The sequence below is a fragment of the Pyrgilauda ruficollis genome, unplaced genomic scaffold (genome assembly GCF_017590135.1).
Source record: "Pyrgilauda ruficollis isolate IOZ18807 unplaced genomic scaffold, ASM1759013v1 scaffold97, whole genome shotgun sequence".
NCBI lineage: Eukaryota > Metazoa > Chordata > Aves > Passeriformes > Passeridae > Pyrgilauda > Pyrgilauda ruficollis.
In genome coordinates, this window is record NW_024531821.1 from 3,767,595 (window position 1) to 3,792,733 (window position 25,139).

At 39.6% G+C, this 25,139-nt stretch overlaps 1 protein-coding gene across 2 annotated transcripts in view; it reads left to right on the plus strand.

Annotated features, from left to right (window-relative positions):
* The window catches only part of KDM3B (lysine demethylase 3B), a 47,850-nt gene that overhangs the window by 3,803 nt on the left and 18,908 nt on the right, over window positions 1-25,139 (plus strand). The window contains exons 3-15 of one of the 2 annotated variants that reach the window (XM_041489867.1): window positions 2,282-2,395; window positions 2,863-2,968; window positions 4,395-4,519; window positions 5,897-5,965; window positions 6,884-7,465; window positions 9,835-11,077; window positions 11,443-11,644; window positions 12,969-13,183; window positions 14,226-14,378; window positions 15,414-15,521; window positions 19,868-19,995; window positions 20,725-21,004; window positions 21,944-22,200. In XM_041489867.1, coding sequence (XP_041345801.1) covers window positions 2,282-2,395; window positions 2,863-2,968; window positions 4,395-4,519; window positions 5,897-5,965; window positions 6,884-7,465; window positions 9,835-11,077; window positions 11,443-11,644; window positions 12,969-13,183; window positions 14,226-14,378; window positions 15,414-15,521; window positions 19,868-19,995; window positions 20,725-21,004; window positions 21,944-22,200 — 3,582 coding nt within the window. The remainder of the gene's footprint in view (window positions 1-2,281; window positions 2,396-2,862; window positions 2,969-4,394; window positions 4,520-5,896; window positions 5,966-6,883; window positions 7,466-9,834; window positions 11,078-11,442; window positions 11,645-12,968; window positions 13,184-14,225; window positions 14,379-15,413; window positions 15,522-19,867; window positions 19,996-20,724; window positions 21,005-21,943; window positions 22,201-25,139) is intronic. The other variant, XM_041489868.1, reaches the window with a different exon arrangement.

Here is a 25,139-nt window from a genome sequence, read left to right on the forward strand (position 1 = left end):
CGTGGACTTTTGCTAATACGAGTTCCTTAACTAGCATTTAATAGTGCCTTTGGGAAGGCATTGGAGAAGCAGTATGTTTCCAGTTCCTACCCCAGAAATTGCTATGACATATTGTACAGAAAAGTGATATTTACTATTTAAAGTTAGTCTCTGAAGTAATGTGTTATATATCTGAAAAGATTATTTTTCCCTATTTTGAAACCTTGTGTATGTCAGGCTTTTCTGAATTGTGAAAATAAGCCCTTTGGTCATACAAAGGACTCTCCAGAGCTCTGTATGGTAAAGGCTGTTGCATCAATTAAATAGGTATACCAGAGGGCATCTTTAGGAAGAGAATAGACTGCATGCTGTGCCTGATACATAAACCATAAATTTGCCACTCCTAATCTAAAAAAATTATTTCTGTTTTGTTGTCAGCATTAACTAACATGACATGCAAAATTTTCTCATGTTTCTTGATGTGGTTAACTGTATTGCTATTTGCATGGCAGTTAGATGTCATGACACTTGAAAACAAAGCCAGTTTATTTTAGCTAGCCTATCTGAATATACCCATTCTGCAAACATCTTGATGAGTACTATATAGTGAAGAGCATTCCTTATATATTTCTTCTCTTAGTGACTTCTGAAGAGGAAAGACCATTATGTGTGGGACTCCTTCCCTCATTTTTATGCTGTTTAATTTTTATTATTTGCCCCTTTTGTTTCTTTTGTCCTCCCACAGGCCTTGGACTGCTTGGGATTCTACTCTCTGCTTTTTAATACATTTTGTACATGGATACATTGAAACATTTTTTCCTGTTCAAGGATCTTGTGCCTTGGTAGAATTTGAATTTAGTGTTTTAAATGGGCATTTAGGCCCAAAGCAGTAAGTTCATTGCTGCATCTTTCTCTGAGGATTTCTTTATTTCTTTATTGCTTGGCTTAAAGCAGAAAAGACCAGGCCTTGACAACAAGAGGCTCTGTAGAGAGTTTTTTTCCGTAGGTGAAGTTTTCCTTTTGGTGTATTTACAGCTTGTCTCCAAGAATTAACTCGTTAGTTTCATCTGTGAAACTGTTTTTACACAAGATCACCGTCGTTCAGATTTCCAAATTGGTCAAAATCTGAGTGATTTGGGGGTGTTACCATAGTCTGCATCCTGACTGTGTAATAATTCTAGACTATTTCCACTACAACTCAAGCTTTATCTGTAGGCTTGCTGAAAAAATGTTTCCATCCTCTGGACAGCCACATGAGCACTGAAGCTTTCTGTAGGTACTACAGGCCTACTCAGATAACTGCCTGGGAATGCAGATTGGAGTTAGTCAAAGCACCAGAGTACATACTTGCAATGGGAAACCAACTACTTAGCATTACAAAGGGAATGGTATGTTTTAGGAGTGTGGGGGATGGTGGGTTTTGTTTCTTTTTTTTTTGTTTAAGATATATCACTTATGAATGTGTTTTCATTTTTCATTGTCTCTTTTTTTTGTAATCCTGTTTGCTTTCAGAAGATAGTTTTGCATAAACTGAGTAACTAAATTTTTATATTTATTCTGTTGTGTACGGAAGAGTGGAATGTAAACAAACTTGATGAGAGCTGTTAAGGGAAAAATGTCATGAATACTTGTGTTAAAGTCATGTAAGTGTGAGCATGAGACAACACATTTCAAAGACTCTGGTTGGTAACTTCCTCTTCCATCAGCAAGTCATGTTATTAGGTTGTCTGATTCTACTATTACAAGGTTTCTGAATTCACTAGGTATTTTTAGTGATTTGCTCTGCATCTTGAACATCAATAATATACTTGCTATGAACTTCAGTTTTTCATAAAACACTAGCCAAAAATGCTCTCATTTGATAATAAGTGTATAAATTCCTTACAGCTAACTTCTGCAGAAGAATAAAACCACTCCTTTCATGAGGCTATATCTGAAATATGTTAGATAGTTTGAATTATTAACAAAAGCTTTTTTTTAAACCTCAACCAAAGCTTTGTTTTTTTAAACCTGAGCATCAGAAGGTGCTTACCTATGAAAAACCAAACACCACCACAGGTGTTTTCATTTCTTCTTTAAGATCCAATGAAAAAGTGGATCCAGTTGTCTGTAATTCGTGCTTGTAATGTGAGAATTACTGGCTTAGACATAATGACTAGTATTTTACATTAAAACTCAAGCACAAGTTAAGAAATGAAAATTTTTAATTTTTTAAAAGCTGAGTAGCATGAAATCGACTGTTGTTGGCCTGTATGCGTGCTCAGTCATTTTGGTAACTTCTTTTTTTTGTTGTTCATCACAGACCTTTACTCCTCTAGTAGATAAGCTGGGGTTAGGCTCTGTGGTCCCAGTGGAGTTTCTTCTGGACAGACATTTACGTTTCCTGTCTGATGCCAGTGGATTACGTTTATTTCAGGTATTTGAACTATGTTCAGTTGAAATGTAAATTTAGTGCTGTGCTTGTCAGATTAGTTTTGGAGTTTACTGTTTCAACAACATACCCATCTTTCTCCTTTCACTGCCCTGTCACATATTTGTGTTTGCTTCTCTACATTTTCAGGTCCTTACACTGACCTCCATTTGCATGCGAAAAGTACTGACACTCTCTGCATTGTTTAATTGGAGAGTTGGCTGTCATTGTGTAGCTTTTAATTACAGTGGAAGTTTTGTCCTCAGAATTTCTGTGAATACACATTTTATATATACAGCTTTTTCGTAGTTAATTCCTTTATTCCTCCTGGCTTGTCCAGTAATATTTTTCTTTATTTTACTTTTTTTTTTCTTTTTTGTCAATCTGCAGTCCAAGAAGAGCGGTTTTGTAAAATCTAATGTTTCTATTATCCCAGAAGACTATACTTTGTTAAAACTGTTTGTTTTTGGCAGATGGGAACAGAGAGTCAAAATCAGATTCTGCAGGAGCAGCCTTCACTAAGAGAATCTGTCAATGCCCTGATCAGTGACCAGAAGCTTCAGGAGATATTTAGTAGAGGTGAGGTGTGTTTTCTTTCTCAGAGCTACTTTGTTGTACAACCACTGTAAGACTATGCTGGTATTGTGAAGGGGGATGGTAATAGTATCTGTTACTGTTTCATTTGGAGGTCAATTTCTAGCCCTTTACAAAGTAACATTATTTTATCACAGATACAGGTAAGCAGTTGCTTAGATACAACCAGAAATACCAACTGGGAATGGTCATGTAAGGTGTAAAGTTAAAGTAGGACCATGTCTGTGAATTTACAGCTTCCCTATTTTAAGTTTCAGTTTTGAATTTTTAAAGTGTGGGTCCTTTTCTGTGGTTCTGTTCTGTAACTGTGGGAACTTAAAAGTGAAGTTCCTTTGTAGCTGCTAATCCTAAGAAACTTTCCTTGTAATGACAATTCAAATTTTGACATTTTGATAATTAATACATCAGTTGTTTAAGTTGAATATATGTATGGATGTGGCTGGTCAGCATAGAGTTAATATCTGTTGTCTGGATTGTGTATTAGGGTTAAGCCTGATTGTGGCTTTGGTTGTCAGATTTGGGTCATCTTGGTCAAGTACTAAAATAATTTCTATCCAAAGTTCATGTGCCGGGGAGCCACCCTACAGACAGACTGTCTTACTTTTGAAGGAGAATGTAATTCTTCATGGGAATTTGGTGCCTTTTGGTCAAATAAAATGTGTATTCATAGAAATTCTGAGAACAATACTTCTTTGATGAGCAAGTAGCTTAAGAATTGTGCAGTTTGAAGCCTTCTTCTAAAGTGCCTAATTCTGGCTGTGTCCCATACAGATTGTTGGATCATGTAGATTTTGATGATCCAAGATAAGCAGAGGTTTTATTTTGTCTAGACTTAGGGTGAGAGGAAAGCTTAGCATGCTGATCTGGAGAGCAAGGGCAGGGTGAGAGGAAACCTTTCTGTAGATGATCTGTTGTCTGTGTGAAAGAACTACAACTGGTTGGTTTAGTGATGCTGGATATCCAAATACATGTTTTTGCTCTGAAATGCATAGCTTTTCTTCTGGGATTTGATACATCTGGACTAAGTCAGAATACTGGGACTGTTCACTGGATTGACGGTGCATAATTACTCACCTGTAGGTTAGAAAGCAAAATAATTTAGTTAGCAAGAACCCCCCATGTAGCTTGATTTTGTCAAAGGAGCGAGTTAATTTTGGTCTTTCATGTTTAGCTTTTTTTATGTGTAAACTGTATTAATGAGTTACAGCAATGAGGACCTATTGACTTTTTAGGATAAAATGCCTGCTTGTACAGGATTTGCAGCAGAAGCCCTGGTGTTTTAATTTATTTCCACCTGGAAGATGATACTTCAAGCCCTAATTAAGTGCACAGAACCATTTTGTTGTATGACTCTTAACTAGTATGACACAGAGCTTGTTTGGAAAATGTCCTCAAAGTCCTTCTTTTCCAGGTCCTTATAGTGTCCAAGGCCAGCGAGTTAAAGTTTATCAACCAGAGGATGAAAATAGCTGGCTCTGTGGTGTTGTGAGCCACCAAGACCCAATAACTCGTCTTATGGAGGTGTCTGTGACTGAGGTAAAAATTCGAAGTGCTGCTTTGGTGTTCCTAAAATACCATTCCTTAATATGTGGAGAATGACAGCTTCGCCAAAACTTATTTTGGGTTGATTTTTGGTTTAAAAGATGAGTAATTATTTGTGTTGAGATTCACAGGGTTTTTTTTTTTTTCCTGTTAGGATGACTTTCTAGAATAAATGATGTCACACAGACCACTTCTATTAAAAAAAAAAAAAAAGAAAAAAGCTGTAAGAGTTTCATTGGAAATGAGTGCTGTAAGAAAAAATATTGGACATTGCTCTCCAGAAGGGAAAGCATGCTGATGCATAAAAAGCTACCTGCCGGGCCACTTACATTGTGGTTTGCCTATGCCTTCTCATGGTTTCCGTCGGAGAGACTGTACAAGTGGTTTGAAACAATTGTAGCAAAGCAGATGAAGTGTTAGTATAAATAAATTTGATTTATGTATTTTAGCTCAGACTATTTACTTTTGCCCTGTTTCTGTCAGTAAATCTCTGTACAGCACAGAGGATCTGCACTGCTACTTACTGGTTTTTATTATATGCATCTATGCAGTCTGACAGGTAGCTCAGTCTTGCCAGTGGCCTGCTCCTGATAGCTTCCTTTTTCTGGGAGCGGGTCCATGGTGCTGTGTAGCAGCAGCACGCATCTTGGTTTTCAGATCCCATCCTGTGTCGTGCCCACTGCCCCTGTAGCCTCTTTTATGTGTAGATGGAATGCACTGAATGAGCAGTAATCCTGCACTTTGACTATTGCTATTGCTGGCACACAGGAAAAAAAGTATACTTTGTATGGTAAATCAGCATAGTACCTTGGAGAGGCATAGAAATTGTGGAATTGTGTGCGTTCAGCAGATACGTGCTAGGAAGCACAGAGTTTCCTGTGTACTTACTGTGGAATAGAAAGTAACTTCCAAGAACAGTTACAGAGACTGGATACAGAGATTTAATATTTATTGGTTCTTTTGGGGAGACACTGGTGAGGATACTTAGGCTAAACTGATGTGCTTCTTCCAGTAGTCCTTTCCACATCTAGTGGAGTGCACATGCATGTAATGTTAAATGAAATTCAAGAGCTACGTTTAATGCAATGAATACCTTTAGAAATGCTCAATAGAACAAATATACAAGGAAACAGTGGTAGGAATCAAATCTGAAAGTTTTTGAAATAGAGGAGGAGCAAAAGGATAGAAGGTAAACTAGAAGGCTGTAGTATTACTAAGGAAGTGAGGTAGTAAGAAAAGGTAAATGGGAGAGGGCCTGCGCAGTAACACTGTGTTTAGGTCTCTTATGTTGATACTATATACTTTGGATTAAAAATTAACCTCTACTTTTCTTTCTCCTACTTCCTCATTATCAATCTGTATAAAAATTAGAGTGGTGAGATAAAGTCGGTGGATCCTCGGCTGATTCACGTGGTGATGGATAACACTTCTCCAGGCGAGGTAGTACAGCAGTTTATTCAGATCTTGTATATACCATGTGCAACTTTGTAAAATTTTTGATGTGAAATAAGTAAAATCTGGAAAGAACTAAAAAATGATGCAGTGTTGAACTGTGCACTTTGGATAATTTTAGTAATTTTCCTCTTAAAGTTTGAAGAGGAAAATTTTGTTTACCATTTTGATGGTCATAGCTTTCTTTAAGCAATCTTCTCTTTTCGTTCAGGCCTGTTTACTAAATTTAGCATGGATCTTGGAGGGATGATCAGTAGTGATGTAACCATGGTGGTTGTACTCCATGTTAAGGTGTAGTGTTGCTGCCTTTTTCTAATAGATCACTCTGTGCTGCTTCACAGACCTTTTAAGGCATTTCTAAAAATTGCCATCTGGCTGCTGTGCCTTGTAAGCAGGCTTATATGTTTGTGGCATTTCACTGCCTCGGTTGAGGTGTTCCATGATAATGTTTGATCCTGAATTTTTGCCCTAGGCTAAAGGGCAAGCTATCTTCCATAGTTAAATATTGTAGGCTTTGTGTAGTGGACAGAAAGCGTGCCCTTCAAAGGAATCATGGGGTTTATGCTTGGAGCAAAAATTAGTGTGCAGGTGGTATTCATACATTACGAATGAGCTTTGTTGGAGTATTGCGTATTTCTCAAAATTTGCCAGGATGTGGTTCATGCTACAGCAAGGTATTCAGCTAAAAAATTACTTATGCAGATCTTACTCTAGTACAAAAAAGACAAGACTGCACTTAATGCTTGTGTTCTGTGCTCACATATCATCTCTCTTTAGATGATATTTGTGATAAAGTGTTCCTAAACTTCAGAGCAGTGTAATATATTCTGTTCTAACAGAAAAAAGTTCTTTGAATGGGTATTTGGACTGTTCTGTTTAGTGATTGCATGGCTTTGTCTGTTATAGGGAGGGGGCCTAAAAGCAGCTAAATCATCATCTAAAGGGAAAAAGAAGAAGGAAAGCCTGGAGGGAAAGGATGGAAGGAGGAGGAAAAATGTATCAGATCCTGGTTGTGATCCTGCAACAAAGAAGCTAAAGGAGAGGGGTGAGGCAGATAGCAATGGTAGTGATGGAGGTGAGGCAAGCAGAGGTCCCTGGAAAGGAGTCTCCGGTAGTGAAACAGGACTGGATCCAAGGGCCAAGCAGTTGCCTTCATTTTTTCCTCAGATTAATCGCAATATTCGTTTTGCTACTTACACCAAAGAGAATGGCCGAACACTAGTAGTCCAAGACGAGCCAGTTGGTGGTGACACACCATTGCCCTTCGCTCCATTTTCTTCTGTGGCTGGACAGCCGTTACTAGTTGCATCTGGGTGTAAAGAGGCAGGAAAATCACTGGAACAAGTTGGTCAAGGCACAATGACTTCTGCAACTGCAGTTGCTACAACTGCTTTGACGCCGACAACTGTCAGAATCTCTGATACCAGTTTGCCAGCCGTTACTGGTCAGGAGAAACCGAAAACAGTCCGATCACAAGCCCAGGGAGAGGTGAGTAGCTCATGATCCCACTTGTTCTAGAAAGATTTACATGTTTGCAACAGATGTTCTGCAACATACTCCTGTTAAAATGTGTGTCCTTGGAATTGAAAAAACTACTTTTTCTCTCAGGAGTCCATCTCCTCTCAGAGAAAACCTGTTATCTGACCTAAGAAATTACTCAAAAGAAAATTGAGATAATTGGTGAAGGAGTAGTAAGAGATAACTGCAGCACTCTTGTCCTTATTCAGCCTTAACCTGAGAAATGCAGCTTTAAAATAACACTAAGCACTGCACTTAATTAATTTTGTTGTGTCATACAGAAAATAGCCTTCTTAAAATCTCTTGCCTTTATATAAACCAATCTGCATGCAGATGTGTGCTGAATTGAACATTCAAGTTACTTAAAGGAAAAAAGCCTCAAAACCAGAAAAACAATGAGCCTACATTTAGAGGACCCTTAAAAGATGCCTGTCTTGTGTGTTAGAGCTGTGTTAGCAATATAGTAGAAAAAGGAGCAGTTGCATTGTATACTATCTAGGACTAAAGCAAAAGAAATAATTGAAATATTTAAGATGAGAGGTCAGTCTGGAAGCAACTTGAAGGCCTTTTAGTTATGGCTTGGTTTACAAGGAAAAGAGTGGAAAAATAGAAGAGAAACTCTGTTAAAAGCAAAATAGGAGACTTCTGAAATAAATCAAATGAAGGTTTGTAAAAACAAAACAAAAATGAAACTCACCTCAGTTAAGTACAACAAAAATAAAGAATCTCACCATCTACTGTATAAAGAAAGTGAAGAAAGTGGGAGATATGTTAAGAGAGTCCAGTGTGATTGCCAGGAAGTTGAAGGCATTGTTATCATACCTGTCTTTTTGTATTAGATAATGGAATGGGTGGAAAGGTTAGATATTTACCTTAGAATAAAAGATTCCTGGATGGGAAGGTGTAAAGGAGAAATAGAATTGTAGAAAACAGGAGTGGTCCTTAATGAGCGTAATATAATGAGATATGAACTATTCTATCCCCCACCCCCCAATAAATAAATTCAGAGTTGGGAACAACTGCAGATTGTGTAATTGTACTGAGAAATTTTGGTACCACCACCTCTCCTTCTTTCCTTCTCTCCAACCCCACATCACTTTTTTAAAGCATTAATAATTTGGCTTCAGAGTTGGCAGGCAGACCGTTAGTCCATTTTAAACTGTTTTTTGAGGGACGGAACCTGACATAAATCAGTAAGAGTGTTGTAGATAGTTCACATATGTTACTGTTTCAGACTGTCTACTATATCATAGACTTGGTCCTTGAGATGACTTCACAACCTTGGTTTCCATTCAAATTCATATTCTTTTAAAAACTATTAGAACATAGTATTCTAAAATTATTTTTATCTCCAAAAAGATATATCTAAAATTCTAATATCTGGAAGGACTGTTAATAGGTTATTAAAGTTATTACAGCTGTAGATTGGTAATGAGGAGCAAGCTAAACATTAGTGTGCAGTAGAGTAGGTGTGCAGGGACACTAGTGACCAGTAGGATGTGTTGCACAGAGTCTGTGGTTATATTTAACATGACCTTGAAATAAAATTGTTTTAATGATGATCAGATTTCTAAGTGGAAACTCAAAGAAAAGGAGTAGAGCTGATCTAAATGATTCTATGAGGAATTAGTCACAGTATATAGTCAGTTACAGTAGGACTGTCAGAATTGCAAAATCTGAACAAGTACCAATTGAGAACAAGTGAATATTCCATATTGCAGTTGTGGTTCTGGTAGAAATCTGCCATTCACAAAACTTGCCTGTATTTAATGGTCATAAAAATTAACCCTTTTGTGCTTAGCCTCTACTGAGTTGTTCCCTGGAAGGCTCCATGTCCTAGGCATCTATCTACCTGTCAGCAGATGTGGATTGTGGGGACCAGGAACCGTTAGGGGCTTGTGTTGTTTTAATTAACTTGCAAACTAAGATACTTATTTCAGGGGTGCTACTTAACTAGGTGAAACTTATCAAAATGCTTTTGGGGAAGGGTGAAAGATTGGAGGGTAGTCAAAAACAGTTTCAGTTAAGGTTCCCTTTTTGTTGATTTGAATTCAAATGACCAGCAGTTTTACTAACTTGCTTTTCTATCAGTTAGTTTACCTGTATGGTGCCTCACCTGTATGCTAAAGTCTTATAAGACATTAAGTATTAGTTTTCTCTCTGTCTTCAATTTCAATAGCTTGTGGGTAGCAATCTTTAAAGAAGTAATTGTAAGTCTGCTAGAAGTTTTTATTCCTGATGGCTAAGGAGAATGCTAATAGTACAATGAGGTGAACTGAAGTAGTCTTGATTCAAATAACAATCTTATTATAGACTAATGCTTACTAATTTTATTTCAGAATACCCGAAATTCACTTTTGGCTTCTCCTGGATTTGGAGTCTCCCTCCCAAGTGCTTCCCAGTCCTTGGTATTTGGGGCTGGAAGGAGCCAATCAAATGGAGTGATGACTTCAGAAAGCAAACCTTCTGGATTTCCTTTTGGCTGTGGTACTGGACAAGAGGCTCAAAAAGATTCTGATTCATCCAAGAACTTGTTTTTTCAGTGCATGTCCCAGAATCTTCCTTCCAGTAACTATTTCACAGTCATTTCAGAGAGCTTGACTGAAGATGTCTCTAGTCGAGACTCATTCAAGCAGTGTACAGAGAGTGTGGGTGCTGGGATTTGTAAAGGTAAAATTCTTTCAGTGGACAGTAAGCCAGGAGCCCAGTCTGGTAGTTCTGTAGAGCGGAAGCTGCCTGTGGAATCTATGCCTACCCTTACTCCAGCCTTTTCACGAAGTCTGTTGAATACTCGTCCCCCTGATAGCCATGAAAACCTATTTTTACAGCCTCCAAAGCTATCACGAGAGGAACCCTCGAACCCTTTTCTGGCATTTGCTGAGAAAGCAGAACTTAGTCCTTTCAGTGGCTTTGCATCTTCATCTCAGACGGGGGTTTGTGCTCCATCAACATCTGTGGGTCATAAGGCCACTTCTGGCTGGCCAGAATCACTCACCTGTACAGACTCTTTAGCTAAGAAGAAAACCTTGTTTATAACAACTGACTCCTCAAAGATCATCTCTAGTGCTTCTGGTTCAACAGCTGCTGCTGGTGTTCAAAGCCCTTCCACTGTAGGGAATGGCCGTTCCAGCTCACCAAGCAGCAGCCTGATACAGCCTATCGAGATGCCCACACTGTCCTCCAGTCCAACAGAAGAAAAACCAGCTGTCGGGCCTGGGCAGCAGGACAATCCTCTTCTGAAAACTTTTTCTAATGTGTTTGGCAGACATCCACATACCCTTTTCTCTTCACAGGCAGAGTTTCCACAGGAGAAGAAAGCCCCTTTTGAAGCTGTGAAAAGGTTCTCGCTAGATGAGCGGAGCTTAACGTCAAAACAGGATTCCGATTCCAGTACAAATAGTGATCTGTCAGATTTGAGTGACTCTGAAGACCAGTTGCAGGCTAAGGCTTGTATGAAGGGTATCCCAGACCATTTGATGGCAAAGCTAGGCCCCAGTGTGGAGCGCAATGCAGAATTACTGCTGGGTAAAGGAAAGGGGAAGCAAGCCCCAAAGGGCAGGCCGCGCACAGCTCCCCTAAAAGGTGATGACTTGAATGCACATGATGTTTTGGAAGCACAAGGAGGTGGGATACTGGGTTATCTCCTGTGTAATGAACTGCGTAAAGTAACCACAGTTGTAGACTTCATTCATATTCAGTAGGTAGCACACAGGATGCTTACAAGGCTGAAGCTTAATGCTTCTTGTATGCGAATTTGGTGTTCACTTTGATAAATGTTTAAACCTGTGTGTCATGACAGAAGTGTGGTGTGCTGTAGGCTTGAACAGACTTACGTGTTTTACCTGGGTATGAACGTACAGATCTCTGAAAAGATGATTGTTGGAGCCAGTATCCTTTTGCTGTTGCAGTTAACTAATAGATTTTTACTTCTACTTTGCCTCACCCAGTTGGCCAGTCTGTGCTGAAAGATATGAGTAAGGTGAGGAAGCTGAAGCAGTCAGGTGAGCCTTTTCTCCAGGATGGCTCTTGCATCAATGTAGCTCCACATCTGCACAAGTGTCGGGAGTGCCGTCTGGAGCGGTACCGCAAATTTAAGGAGCAAGAGCAGGATGACTCAACTGTGGCATGTCGCTTCTTCCATTTCCGGAGGTGCTCAAATTCTTCTTTTCTTCATATGTAGTCTGTGTGCAGAGCTTGGGCCATGTCCAAGCACAAAGTAATTATGTTTTATTTATTAAATATGCTTGGGTACAATAATGGAGGTTTTGAGTGTCTTGCATTTCCCTGCATCACCTGACAGGAATTCCCTCACTGGGCCAGAAAGAGCTGCTTTTCAAAGATAAAGCTGTAAGATACTAAGCAAGCCTCTGGGTACAGCCTCAGGAAACTGAATTTGCTCTTTTGGGTAGAATTTTACTTCTGGGTGGCAATTTGTATACAATAACTCTCCGTCATTCATAAGGCATTCAGAACAAAGGTAAAATTTTAATCCACTCAACAAGTAACTAAACATTTCCAGCATGAGGCTAATGTTTGACCATATTCTGTTGAGTACAGGACTAATTTTTAGGAGTAGAACACTATGTCTGTGTTCCCTTTGTGTTATATACATATCTTACACTTCTTCGACCTGTTGTGTTTCTCTTCGTCTTCCTTAACAGCCTATTCTAGCAAGCTCTATGCATCTTTTTCCGAAAGTGGTTAGTTGACTTTCTGGCATGTAAAGGATGAACTGAATTTTTAGTTTGTGTCACCCATCCAGTAAGCATGCTGCTGCTTTTCCTAAACTTGTTAAAAATTAATCTAGCTTGAGGTTAAAGATAAGATGGTTTCTGCTTAAAAATGAAGTTGTCTTTGATATTGACAGGAGATGTTTAGAGTTCTGTCATATGTTTTTACACCTTTTACCACACAAGGATTAGGAGGGTCAACAGCTACTGGTAAAACAGTAGTGATTCATCCATGTGGAGACCAGCGCGACAGGGATTTTTGCATATATCGTCATGTGAGCTGTTTGAAGAGTTGCCAAGTGCTGGCAGCCCTGAACTGAAATACTGTTTTCTCAAAAATTGGGAAAAAGTTTCTCATGAATTAAAACCGAGAATGACAGCCATTCAGAATTTTGCAAGCAGCATCTTGCGGCAGGTCAAATTGAATTTTGTCGTCTCTTTCTATTAATGAGATAGAGAAGTGGGATTTAGCAAGCTGTAGCAATTTCTTTTAGTTGGAATTTCCCACCACTGTTTACTAGCACCTTGGAATTTGTTCTGATGGGTGTTGTAGCTACAGCTTTGTATGCCTTATTCTCTGTGTTACTGGGATTTGTATAATAAATGTACTGTCTGCCGAATACAGCACTCTAGCTGAAGTCTTTTCCACCCCTTTCTGGGTTTGTGTTCTAATATAGATGTCATTATAAGTTAATTGCAGGTTGTTGAGCAGTTTCTCAATTACTCCATCCTATTTCCTGCAGGCTGGTATTTACACGGAAAGGTATACTACGAGTAGAAGGTTTCTTGAACCCACAGCAAAGTGACCCTGATGCCATGAGCCTATGGATTCCTTCTTCCTCCCCTGCAGAGGGGATTGATCTGGAAACTTCCAAATATATCCTGGCCAATGTTGGGGACCAGTTCTGCCAGCTTGTTATGTCAGAGAAGGAGGCAATGATGATGGTGGAGCCACATCGTACGTTGGGCTTTTGTCATGGTTTTTCCCACTCTTTCTGTATAAAGCATGTACAATACAGTGGAATAGAATTGAAAATGTCTTACAATTTCTTGTTGAAATGCTTCTCCTGCTCTTCCAAAGAGAGGCTATATTCACTCTTGGGTGGGGGGTGTAACTGAGGGACCAGAATTTGAGACTTTCTTATGGAGCAGTGCAACACTACCACCAAGGAAGCTAATGGTAACTTTCCCAGACATTAAATTATTTTTTCAATAACTAAATGCAGAAATCAGCTGGTTCATGCTCCTAAGAAAATAGAAATAAACCCAAGCACTTACCACATTGACCAGCTATGCTTTAATGAACAGATTTTCTGATGTATTCCTATCCTTTTATGCTCCAGGGACCTCATGTAAAAGCTCAGGGTTTTCTAGGGAGGGGGCAGTACCTTAATTCAGCCTGCAAGAACTTAGCTGATCATCCGGTTGCCAGCTTTCCATTTCAGGGGGAAAGGGTTTAGGGAGAAAAAAAAGTAGCCAGTTTAGCTTATGGAGATAACTGACCATCTAATTTTTTCCCTTTAGTTTCTGGAACATACAAGGGCAGCCATTTGGAAAACCTCTTCCTTGGCAAATATGTTGGTTTAGAATCTGAATAGTTGATAGAGATCTGATTAGTAAAACTAAATACACATTCTTTATGGTTTTATGTATTGATATCACTTGTTCATAAAACTAGCAGAAGATTTGTGATTTTGCTGTAAATTACATTAGTGCTCCATTAAATGCAGTTATTACAGAACACTGTAAGGTGCTGCATTTCCTTGTAGTGTGCATTGTGATACCTGACCTTACCTATTCTTAGAAATGGAAATTTTAATAGTGTCACTGGACTAGCAACTCAAAGAATGGGGCTATGAATGTAAAAAGTCTGTGTTTCTATACTCTGCCTTCAGGTCATGTTGCTGTGAATTTATTAATGTTGCTGTGATATTCTCAAATTAGGTGGGAGAAATGCAAAATGTCAAAGCAATAATTCGTAGTATGCCTTCTCTCTATAGAGAAGGTGGCATGGAAGCGAGCAGTACGTGGTGTGAGGGAGATGTGTGATGTATGTGAGACAACACTCTTCAATATTCATTGGGTTTGTCGAAAGTGTGGTTTTGGCGTCTGTCTGGACTGTTACCGGCTGAGGAAGAATCGTCCACGCAGTGGTGAGTACTGGGCATTTTTCCCCTACTGTCATCTTTGAGCTGAGTATAGTCAGGGAATAGTTTCTGAGAAGTTGTTGAAGGTTTTGTGGGAGAGTTACCGAGTATCAGCTTGGAAGGCTGCATGTTTGGAACTTGTCTTACATGCTGCTGTTCCATTCTTCATTTCCGTATGTATATGTGTTTTATCTATTGGCTTAGGATGGGATTATTAAAATCACAGCATCAGCAGACACAGGCTTAGAGTGTCTACTGAGACAGTGGACTGTATAGTTCTTTTCATCAGAAAGTATAAAAGAAAAATTATGTAATATCGTTACAGTTCAGAACTGTTGTATGGGGAACTAGTAAGCAGACACTGCAGAAAACTGCTGTCTTTGAGAAGAAGTTAGATTGGAAGTGGTTTTTTTTTTGGTTTTTGTTTCTTGTTGTTTGTTTTTTTTTTGTTTTTTTTTTTTTAATTTTTTTATTATTCTGTGATACACCAGGGCTTCTAATTCAGGAAGAAGTTCAGTAAATTCAATTTTAAGAAGCAGAGGCATGAGAAAGTAGATACCTGGCTGGGTTTTTGGTGTACTCTACAGTATTGAGACCTCTTTGGTAGCATGGATGCAAACAAATGGCAATCTCAGTGAGATTAATTAGTGACAGTTACATTATTATATGGAGCAGATGTATAAAATACTAGATGTTAGTAAGTGTGAATACTGCTGTCTATTCATTATGATAACGTAGAAAAGCATAATGAGAACAAGAGTATCATATTCTAAAAATTGAGATTAGAAGCCAAGATTTTTAGGTGTTTGAAAACAAGCTGCTAGATATGACTGAGGGGAAATTACTGTGGTCGCTGTATAATCTGAAGAGGCAGAAGTTGCTGTATATTCAGTTCTAATGGTCTATATTTACAGTTTATTTCTGAGATCACCAGGTTAATTTCCTGTATGGCAAAAAAATCTAAATAAACAATATTAATGCACAAATATTCTGTATTGTAAAGTTTTAGTACAAAATCTATTTTTTTTTTCTTTATTCCAGAGACAGAAGAGATTGGTGATGAAGAAGTTTTCTCATGGCTGAAGTGTGCAAAGGGTCAGTCTCATGAACCAGAGAATCTCATGCCAACACAGATCATCCCTGGTACAGGTAAAGCTTGAAACACGAAAGGAAAAACAGCAAATTTTGTATTAATTCTGAGGAAACAAATGGAAAAAAGACAGGTGATGTTGTAGCTGATACCTCTTCTAGCGTGGATTTAGAGGACAATGCCAGTTGCTACAGCAGAAGGGTTGAAGGGAAGGTAACACAAGTAAGATCAAGCTGTGGATTTGAAGTGTGCATCCTTCTAGTATTAGCTGTGACTTGTTGTCAGTTGTTTTTAAGTAGTATTTTAAGTACATTTTTTAAATAGCAAGAAAGAGTTTTTTGGGGATGGTTTGGAGTTTTTTTCTTCTTCTCTGGTGACAGGGAGGGAAACCAAATGGTCCGTGGTGACTATTAACTTGACTACATAACTGGTTCTAAAAATCACAGAATCGTAACGTAATGGTTTGGGTTTGTAGCAACATTTAAAGATCAACTAGTCCAACCCCCATGCCATGGGCAGGGACCACCTTCCTCTAGACCACGTTACTGCAAACTCCATTCAACCTGGCCTTGAACGCTTGAAGGGATGGGGCAAGCACAGATTCCCTGAACAATCTGTGCCAGTGCATCACCACCCTCACAGGGAATAATTTTTTCCTAATAGTCAATCTAAACATACCCTCTTTCAGTTTAAAAACATCGTTCCATATCCTGTCCCTAGAGACCCTGGTAAAAAGTCTCTCTCAGTGCTTATCATCCCCCATGATGTATTGAAAAGGCACAACAAGGTCTCCACAGAGCGTTCTCTTCTCCAGACCAAACCACATCAACTGTCTCAGCCTTTCTTCATAGGAGAGGAGTTAGCCCTCTCATAATTTTCATGGCCTTGTCTGAACCTGCTTGAACAGGTCCGTGTCTGTCATGTACTGGGCACCTCAGAGCTGGAACGCTGAACTCTGGGTGGGGAGGTGGGCTGGGGTAGAGGGGAAGAATCACCTCTCAGCCTGCTGGCTGTGCTTGTTTTTATGTAGCCCAGGCTGCAGGACAGCTTTCTGGGCTGCAAGTGCATTTTACTAAGTCACGTCTAGTTTTCCATCTAGCCATGTATCCAAGTCCTTTGCTGCAGGGCTGCTCTCAATCCATTTCACTCCCCCACTCTGTACTGATATTGATGGTTGCCCCAAACCAGATGTGGGACCTTGCACTTGTACTTGTTGCGCTTAATGAGGCTTGGGAGGACTCACTCCTTGGGCTTGTCAAGGACGTGCTGGAATCAGTTGCACACCATAGCTTGGTGTCATCTGCAAGTTTGTTGAGGGTGTGCTCAATCTCACTGTTAATGTCATTGTTGAAGACACAAAATAGTACTGGTCCCAGAAAGGACCTTTGAAGGACACCTCCTGTTACTGTTCTCCATTTGGGCATAGAGACATTGATGGTAATTTTGTAATTATCCAGCCACTTCCTTACCCATGGAATAGTCCATTCATTAAAATGTATCTCTCCAATTTAGTGACAAGAATGTTGTGAGGTACTATATTGAAGGCCTTACAGAAGTATAGGTAGATTGCAGCTATTCGTCTTGTTGTTTAATGATGCAGTCGCTCCATTGAAGAAAGCCACTATATTAGTCAAGTGATTTTCCCTTGGTGAAGCTGTGCTGGCTGTCTCTAATCTCTTCTGACTTCCGTATGTTTTGACATGTCTTCTAGGAGCATCTGCCTACATGATCTTACCTGGGTACTGTGGTGAGGCTGATGGGTCAATAATTCTCAGGGTCCTTGTTTTGAACTATTTAAAAAATGGGCATGATGTTTCCATGTTCGCAGTCCCTAGGGACTTCATCGGACTGCCAGGACTTTCCAAGGGTGACAGAGAGTGACTTGGCAACTATGTCAGCCCAATCCCTCAGGACCCTGGTATGCATCTTACCAGGTTTCATGGAATCTTATATGTCCCGGTTCCTCAGGTGCAGCCCCACCTCAGATACTGTCTGCAGTTTTGGGCATGTCAGTACAAGAAGGATATCAAACTGTGAGAGTGTGTCCAGAGCAGGGTGACCAAGATGGGTAAAGGTGTCAAGGACAAGGCTTAGGAGGAGCAGCTGAGATCACACTGAGTTTTGTTCAGCTTGGAGAAGGCTGAGGGGTGACCCCCTCACAGTCTACAACTTCCTCAAGGGGGTCAGCAGATGGGGAGGTTCTCCTCTATCTGGTGACCAGCAGTAGGACACAAGGAAATGGAATGAAGCTGCATCGGGGGAGGTTCAGACTCTGCTTCACTGAGCGGGTGATTGGGCACTGGAACAGACTTTTGGGAAGTGGTCAGGGCACCAAGCCTGTCAGGTTCAAGGAGTGTCTGGATGATGCTCTTAGTTGTATTGTTTAGTGTTAGGTGCTCCTGTGAGGAGCAGGGAGTTGTTCTCGGTGATCCTCATGGTCCTCTTCCTGCTTGAGATTCTGTATGGCTCTCCAATGAGAGGAGGAACTTTATTCCCCCAGTTTCTCCTTTGAGGTTCAGGGACTTGAGAGAGGTGAGAAGAGGGAATACAACTGAAACTGATGGCAAATAAAAATGTTGAGTATGTCAGCTTTCTCTATGTCAGCTGTCACTTGCTCAGAAATCTTACTTAGTGAAGATGGTGTGTGTTGTATACATTTTCCTTAATCTTCTTTTTCTGGCCAGGATAACTGTTGAAACCTTTGTTGTTCTCTGCATCCCTTGTCAAATCCATTTTCGTCTTTGCGTTAGGTTTCCTGATGCCATCTCTGCACATCCAGGATTATGTGTACCTGGTTCTACTGCCTCTGCATTTCATTCTTAGATTTTAGTTTGATCAGGAGGTCCTTCTTGACCCGTGTTCTTCCCTTGCCTTCCTTATTTGATTTTTTACATGGGGGAATTGAGAGTGCTTGCACTCCAAGAAAAATGTTCTTAAAGAGCTGCAAGCTCTGTTCTGTTCCTTTGTCCCTGAGGACAGTTTCTGAGAGCATCCCATACACTAATTCCTTAAGCAAGTGAAAGTCTGCTCTCCTGAAATTCAGTGTTCTGAATCTACTCTTGATCTGGCCTACACCCCTCAAGGTTTTGAATTCCACCAGGACCTGATCACTGCAGCCCAGGGTGCCACCAGTCTTGACATGTCTGATTAGTTCTTTCATGCTGGTATATGACAGGTCCAGTAACTTCTCTTGTGATTGGTTTCTATGTCATGGATTAAGTTATCCTCAAAGCACTCCAGAATTGTCCTTGATTGCTTGCAGCTTGCTATGTTGCTTTTCCAGCAGACCTCAATGTGATTGAATTTCCCTAATCATCATGTCAGCATGATCCTTCCTGTAGTTGAAGTAAGAACACTTTTTCAACAGGCTCCCTTTGGCTGGGTGGACTGGAGACTGGAGTAAGCCCCAGCAGTGAGGGTTTTTTTTGTTGGCTTCATCCCTCTTTTTTGCCCATAACTTCTTGACCTGTTCATCACTGTTTTTCAAGGATACCTCTGTGTGGTCAGTATGTTCTACATGGAGAGCACCTCCCCACAGTTTACCAGTTCCACAATTAATTGTGTCATGCTTCAGCGATAAAGATTAGATTGTCAGTTTCTAGTTGGACAATGACTTCTGGCTCCTCCTGCTCATCACCCAGGCTGCATGCATTAGTATGAAGAGGTCCTCCAGCTGGGCTATCAACCTTACCCCTCTTGACAGGAACATGCCCAAATTCCTTAGAGTTATTTCACAGGTGTTTTCCTGTTGCTTCCTAATATGTTGGTAGCCCCTGGCTCTTGCCTGTTGCTCAAATCTGCATCTCCTTTCCCCACTAAAACTAAAGTTTTATGGAAAACTAAAGTTTTCCATAAAAGTCTGGTCACCTTGTTGGCAGAGGCTTTCTTGCTCTGCTTGTGCAGGTGAATCCCATCTGCTCCCAAGAGACCTGACTTCTTGGAAGTAGATTTGTGGTTCATAGAAGGAAAAACTGTTGAATATGGCACCGGCCAAGCCACCAGGTATTCACCTGGTCAATTCATTGCATCGGTCTGTGTACCAGGAGGATAGAGGTGAACACCTGTGCTCCAGATCCTTTCAGCATTGCTTCTAGGGTTATATAGCTTCTTGTGGTGGTTTAAAGTGACCTCATTGCGATATTGTTGGACCCTACATGAAATAGTAGAAGCACATGATAATCTGTAGGATTTGCCAGGTTTGACAGCCTCTCAATGACGTTGTGAAGGCAGTATTAGCACTGTTCACCACACTCTACTGTTCAGGGACAATGTCCTGTTATATAGCATGTGACCTTAAAGATAGTTCGCAGTAGTACTGAAAAAAACCCACCTCTTTGAAGATGTAGTTTAGGCCTTTTTTTAGATTTCTTTGCATGTGATATTAAAGACCTAACTTTATTTACAGCACTTTACAATATTGGAGATATGGTTCATGCAGCACGAGGCAAATGGGGTATTAAAGCCAACTGTCCATGTATTAACAGACAGAACAAATCGGTGTTGAGACCAGCTGTCACTAATGGAATATCACAGGTATGTAATTTGAAGCTGAAATTACCTTGTTCGACATTTATATTTTTAAGATCAATTAAGATGTTAGATCTGTTAAGCTAATCTATTGTGAAACTGGAGTTTTGGTTTCTCCATATGTACTATGAGGGTTTTAGTTTAGCAAAAGTCTTCTGGATCACTTTTTGGGGACATGAACTGCATCTGTTATCTACCAAGTTAGATATTATTTAGGCTAATACTCTTATGTAGAAATTGGGGAGGAAGCCATTTATATTGATGCTGTATTCTAAAACAAACCACTATGAGTAGCTTGCAACATGTGTTTTTATTTTGTTGTGCTTCCTGAAGGCATCCAGAGCAGTTCTGTAACTATCAACACAAAAAATCCTCCTGTAATAATTAAAAAAAAAAAAAAAAACCAAAAAAAAAACCCAAAAAACAAAAACAGAAAGAAAGAAAAGGAAAGAAATCAAAAAGATTCGGCTTATGTTAAAAGGTGACTAAAAGATGACATGGTAAGAATTCACACCACAGTGCAAAGATGAATACACGCAGACAAATACATGCAGATAAAGAAGCTCCTGTATTCTGCTGCTACCTAAGCATAAATGAATTTTAATGTGTGCTAATAGCAAATGGAAAAAGAAAAACAACAGACAAAACCAAATGCATTGGATATTGAAAATGTCTTCCAAGTTGAACTCTTAGCTTTTTTCAACATTTAGCAGTTTTTTATATTTTTTGTTTTAGCTTCCAACTGTAAATCCTAGCGCATTGGTCTCTGGAAATGAGAATGCCTTTTCCACTGGAGCAGGGACAGCAGGAGTGGGACAAGTAGAAATGGACACTGTACCAAAATCTGAAGCAACTGACAGTAGGATAGAAGAGTCTGCAAAAGCAGAGACATTACCAACCAATAACACTGGGGAAGTAAAGACTAACAGACCACTTTGTCCAGAAACAGCTCCATCGTCGGCTTTACACTGGCTTGCAGATTTAGCAACGCAAAAAGCGAAAGAGGAAACAAAAGGTGAGCAGAAGAAATGCCCTGTGGGTTGCAATTAAAAGATAAATGATAACATACTGTTTGATTGCTGTACTTTGTGAGAGTGTCTAGCCCTAAATAGAAGAGAAAAAGGTAAGTTTTCTTCCTTTGTCTCTTAGATCCAGTTTTGTTCTACAGGCTTAGAGAAATGGAAAGCTGGAAAGATGATACAGCTGCAGTCAATACTGTCTCACAGGTTATTTCTGTGCCAGCTTGTGTATTTATTTTCTCTGATATCCTGATGTAAAATTAATTAATAGTAATTAATTTCAGTTGCAGCTTTGTCTGTTGAAGTAAATACAGCTCTTTTGTGTGCTATGTGAAGAGTGCATTTCCAAGGAACTGAGACTAGAGTCCACTTGGAGAGTTAGATGAAAGCTCAGAGCATCTTTAATACTCAGTAGCTGGAATGAATACACTTCCTAGAAGTCAGAGGTAGTGTGACTAACACAGGATTTATTCCTGTCCGTATGTCTAGAAGGGACTACTTCTTCATATTCATATTAAATGTTGGTGAATCACTTGCAAGTTTTGCAGATCTTAGTCACTGTAATATTTTGACTACCATTAAAATTTGAAATATTTAATATCAAAACATTAATTCAGAAAGTCAGGAAAATGTTTTTTAACTGAATCCATTAAAAAGTTGTGTTTACATGTGTCAGATCTTTTTGGATGAGATTTATTGTGCTGTTCGAAACCTTAGCAGCATATGAAGGGCAAAATCTAGGTGAAGTATCTTTGATGCTCATTGAGGTGCCTCATTCACTGTTAGAGTGATAATTTACCGTTACCACAAGATTCTATTAATATCCTATTTAATGCAAGAACAAATAATTACAGAAAACTTTGTGATCATTTTAACTTTGACTCTTGGAGATTTTTTTCTCTCCCCTCCCTGTAATGTTTATATTTATCTTGCAGAATCAGGATCATTGAGATCAGTGCTTAATAAAGAATCCCATTCACCCTTTGGATTAGATTCCTTCAACTCCAGTACAAAGGTTTCCCCGCTAACCCCAAAGCTGTTTAATAGCCTCTTGTTGGGCCCAGTGACATCTAGCAACAAAGCTGAAGGCTCCAGCCTCAGAGATCTGCTACACACAGGGCCAGGAAAGCTTCCTCAGGTCCCATCAGACACAGGAATCCCCTTTCCTCCAGTCTTTTCTGCAGCTTCTACGGTAAATAATTTTGTATTCCTTCAATGATATCTGTTCTAGGGAAGAATTTTCATCTAAATGTTTTTATAGTATTCTACTCTTGAATGTTGAAACAAATGCCTCACCAAAACTCACCACCCCACAAATTTGTAGAGAATTTTAATGCTAGATTTTAATTTTAGTTTACTACTGCTGAGGAGAGGCTATTCTCTTCAAGAGACCAAGAAAGTGGGTTAAGTACATCCTATAACTTTAGTTGATAACCAGCATCCCTGCAAAGTTCACTTGAAATTTCACATCTTTAAAAATATTGTAAGAGCCAGAAAAAAAACCCAAAAACTTTAGAGTAAACCAGTTCCTTAAACTTATGTATACTTGAAAGGCATTTGTGCTAGAATATACTTGGGCAGGATCTGCTGCTCCAGCTGCATCACTACAATTCTATGGGGCCTGATGGGATTAATCCAGGAATCTTCAGAGAGCTGCTATGTCAGCACAAAGCCTCTCTCAATGAGTTTCATGCGGTCTGGGGAATCTGGAGTGGTCCCAGCTGACTGGAAGCCGACAAAAATTGTCCTGATTTCCTAAAAGGGCAAAGAGCAGTACCATGGAAACCACAGGTGTGTCAGTCTCACTTAAGTCCAGTAAAATAATGGACAATATTATTCTGGGAAGTATTTGAAAACATCTGGAGTACAATGCAGTCATTGGTCACTGCCAGCATGGCTTCGTGTGGGTGAAAGTACTACTTGTTGAATGTGATTTCCTTCTATGAAGGGGCTACCTCATTCATCTGGGAAAGCCAGTAGATGTAATCTTTCTGGAAGTAAATTTTTGATGTCTCTCTCAATATCCTTCTCTGTCAATATCCTTCTGGACAAAATGACGAAATGTCCAGCAGACAGCTGAATAGCCACACTTGGACATCATGCTCAGGCACAGGGTGGATTCTTGGTGTGTCCTGTGCAGGGCCAGGAGTTGGACTCGATGTTTCTGATAGGTCGCTTCCAACTCAATGTATTCTATAGTTCTGTGTTTCTGTGAGTTTAAGGTGTAGTTGCTATTTCTGAATGCCTTTTCTGGAATAAGGATATATGAATCCATTTTGGAAGAAATAACTTTGAAAAAAAACCTGAACAAATCAATGCTATTTGGAGTGGTTAGAAGCATTTAGTTTAAGGAGAAGGATAAATTCTGTGGAATTTATGAACACTTAGTTCTTTTTGGTGAATACTTTCTCCAAAAGCTTAGGCAGATAGTGTAAGAAGGAAGATGAAATGGCTTGTCTCGTAGCAGATTTTTTTTAAGCTCTCTGCCAGGCAGGCTGGCTGGCTGGCACCTTGATAATAGTTCATGTTGGTTGGTTTTGGGAGAAGGAACTGTACATAAAAATATGATGCTGCTACAGGAAAGTGAATCCAAGAATACTTCTGCCTCTCATCACTGAGTACAGGCGAAGAAATTGTGGTCACTTGTTTTAAAGCAACTTAGTCCTTCAGGGCTTGAGATAGCCTGTCTGAGCTTGTATCCCGGTCCTGGCAACTCTATGCATTGTCTCTCCACATCTAATCAGATGTATTGTGTAATGTGTTTTTTCACTTTCCTGACTTCTGATCTTCACTGAGTAATTTAGATTTAAAGAATTTATGGAGAACTCTGGTCTATCTCCTGACTTGAATGTCTGGATGCTTCATATAGATTGAACAAAACATACCTGAGAAACAACAGGTGTGTTACTCAAATTGAGAGAAGCAAGACTGCTGCTCGTGGAGAGAATCATCTTGATCTTTCTGGAGCATTGGTAGTCTGTTGTGAAGAATAATTAGCATTGTCTTTAATAATTAAGCTGCGTGTTATCTATCTTACAGCCTCTAGCGAGTCAGAGTAATGGTACATTTTTAAGACCATCCAAAGCAGATGATGTTATGATCTAGTATTATTTGGGTAAGATGGGCTGTGGAAAACTAACATAATTCCAGGCAGCAGTAGGGAGTGGAATCAGACTAGCAGTGGGGTAGTGCCCCTTAAAGGAGCCCAGGGTCCTGGAGGACAGCAAGCTGCACCTGAGCCAGCACTGCACACCAGCAGCTGCAAAGGTAAACAGTCCTGGGCTCTAACAGGAAGCATACAGCTGCAGTACATCAACAAATGTGGTTATTTCATTCAGCCCCTGTTGGGCTACAGCTGGAACACTGTTCCCAGTTTTGATTTCCACCGGTGAAGAATGACAGTGAAAAATTGCGTGGGATCTAGTAAAGGGCCATAAAGAATGATTAAAGCATTGGAGAGCTTGACACATTTGGAAAGGTTCTAGAAAATGTTTATCTTCATCCTAGAGAAGAGAATGCTTTGGGGGTCTGATCAATCTTACCATTTCTAAAAGGTGGTTGTAGGGAGCACACATTTCATGAAGATTCATGGGCAAGGGGCAATGCCAGTTTCTTTCGGGAGAAATTCTGTCTAACTAAGGATCTAAGGAAAAATTCTCCCTTTACATTCAAAGAGTGGAATAGGCTGCCCTAAGAAGTGAATTAATCTCTTTCCCTGTGAAGTTGAAGTTTGGCATGACCCAGCCCCGGGGAACAAAACCTGATTTCAACAGAAATTTACACCAGGTGATCTCTAGAACTTCTGTTGGACTTAGACTCTTCTAGAATTCCATAAGTATTTTTTACTGAATTAATATATTCAGTAATTAATAATATTATGTTTTAGATTGATAGCTCTATATATGGTGAATTCTTTATGTATTGAACTTTAGTTTTTAAGAAGATGGGAGTTTTTGGGAGGGAGGAGAGAGTGATGTTGATTGGTTTGTTATGTTTGTTTTGTTTTTCACTTGAATGCGAAGGTTTTTTCTACCAGAAATCTATCACATCCCTGCCCCCTCCCACAAATGTATGAATAAAGGTCCAATAAGTGTTTATCTTCCGTTGAATATATTAAATCTCTTTAGTGTC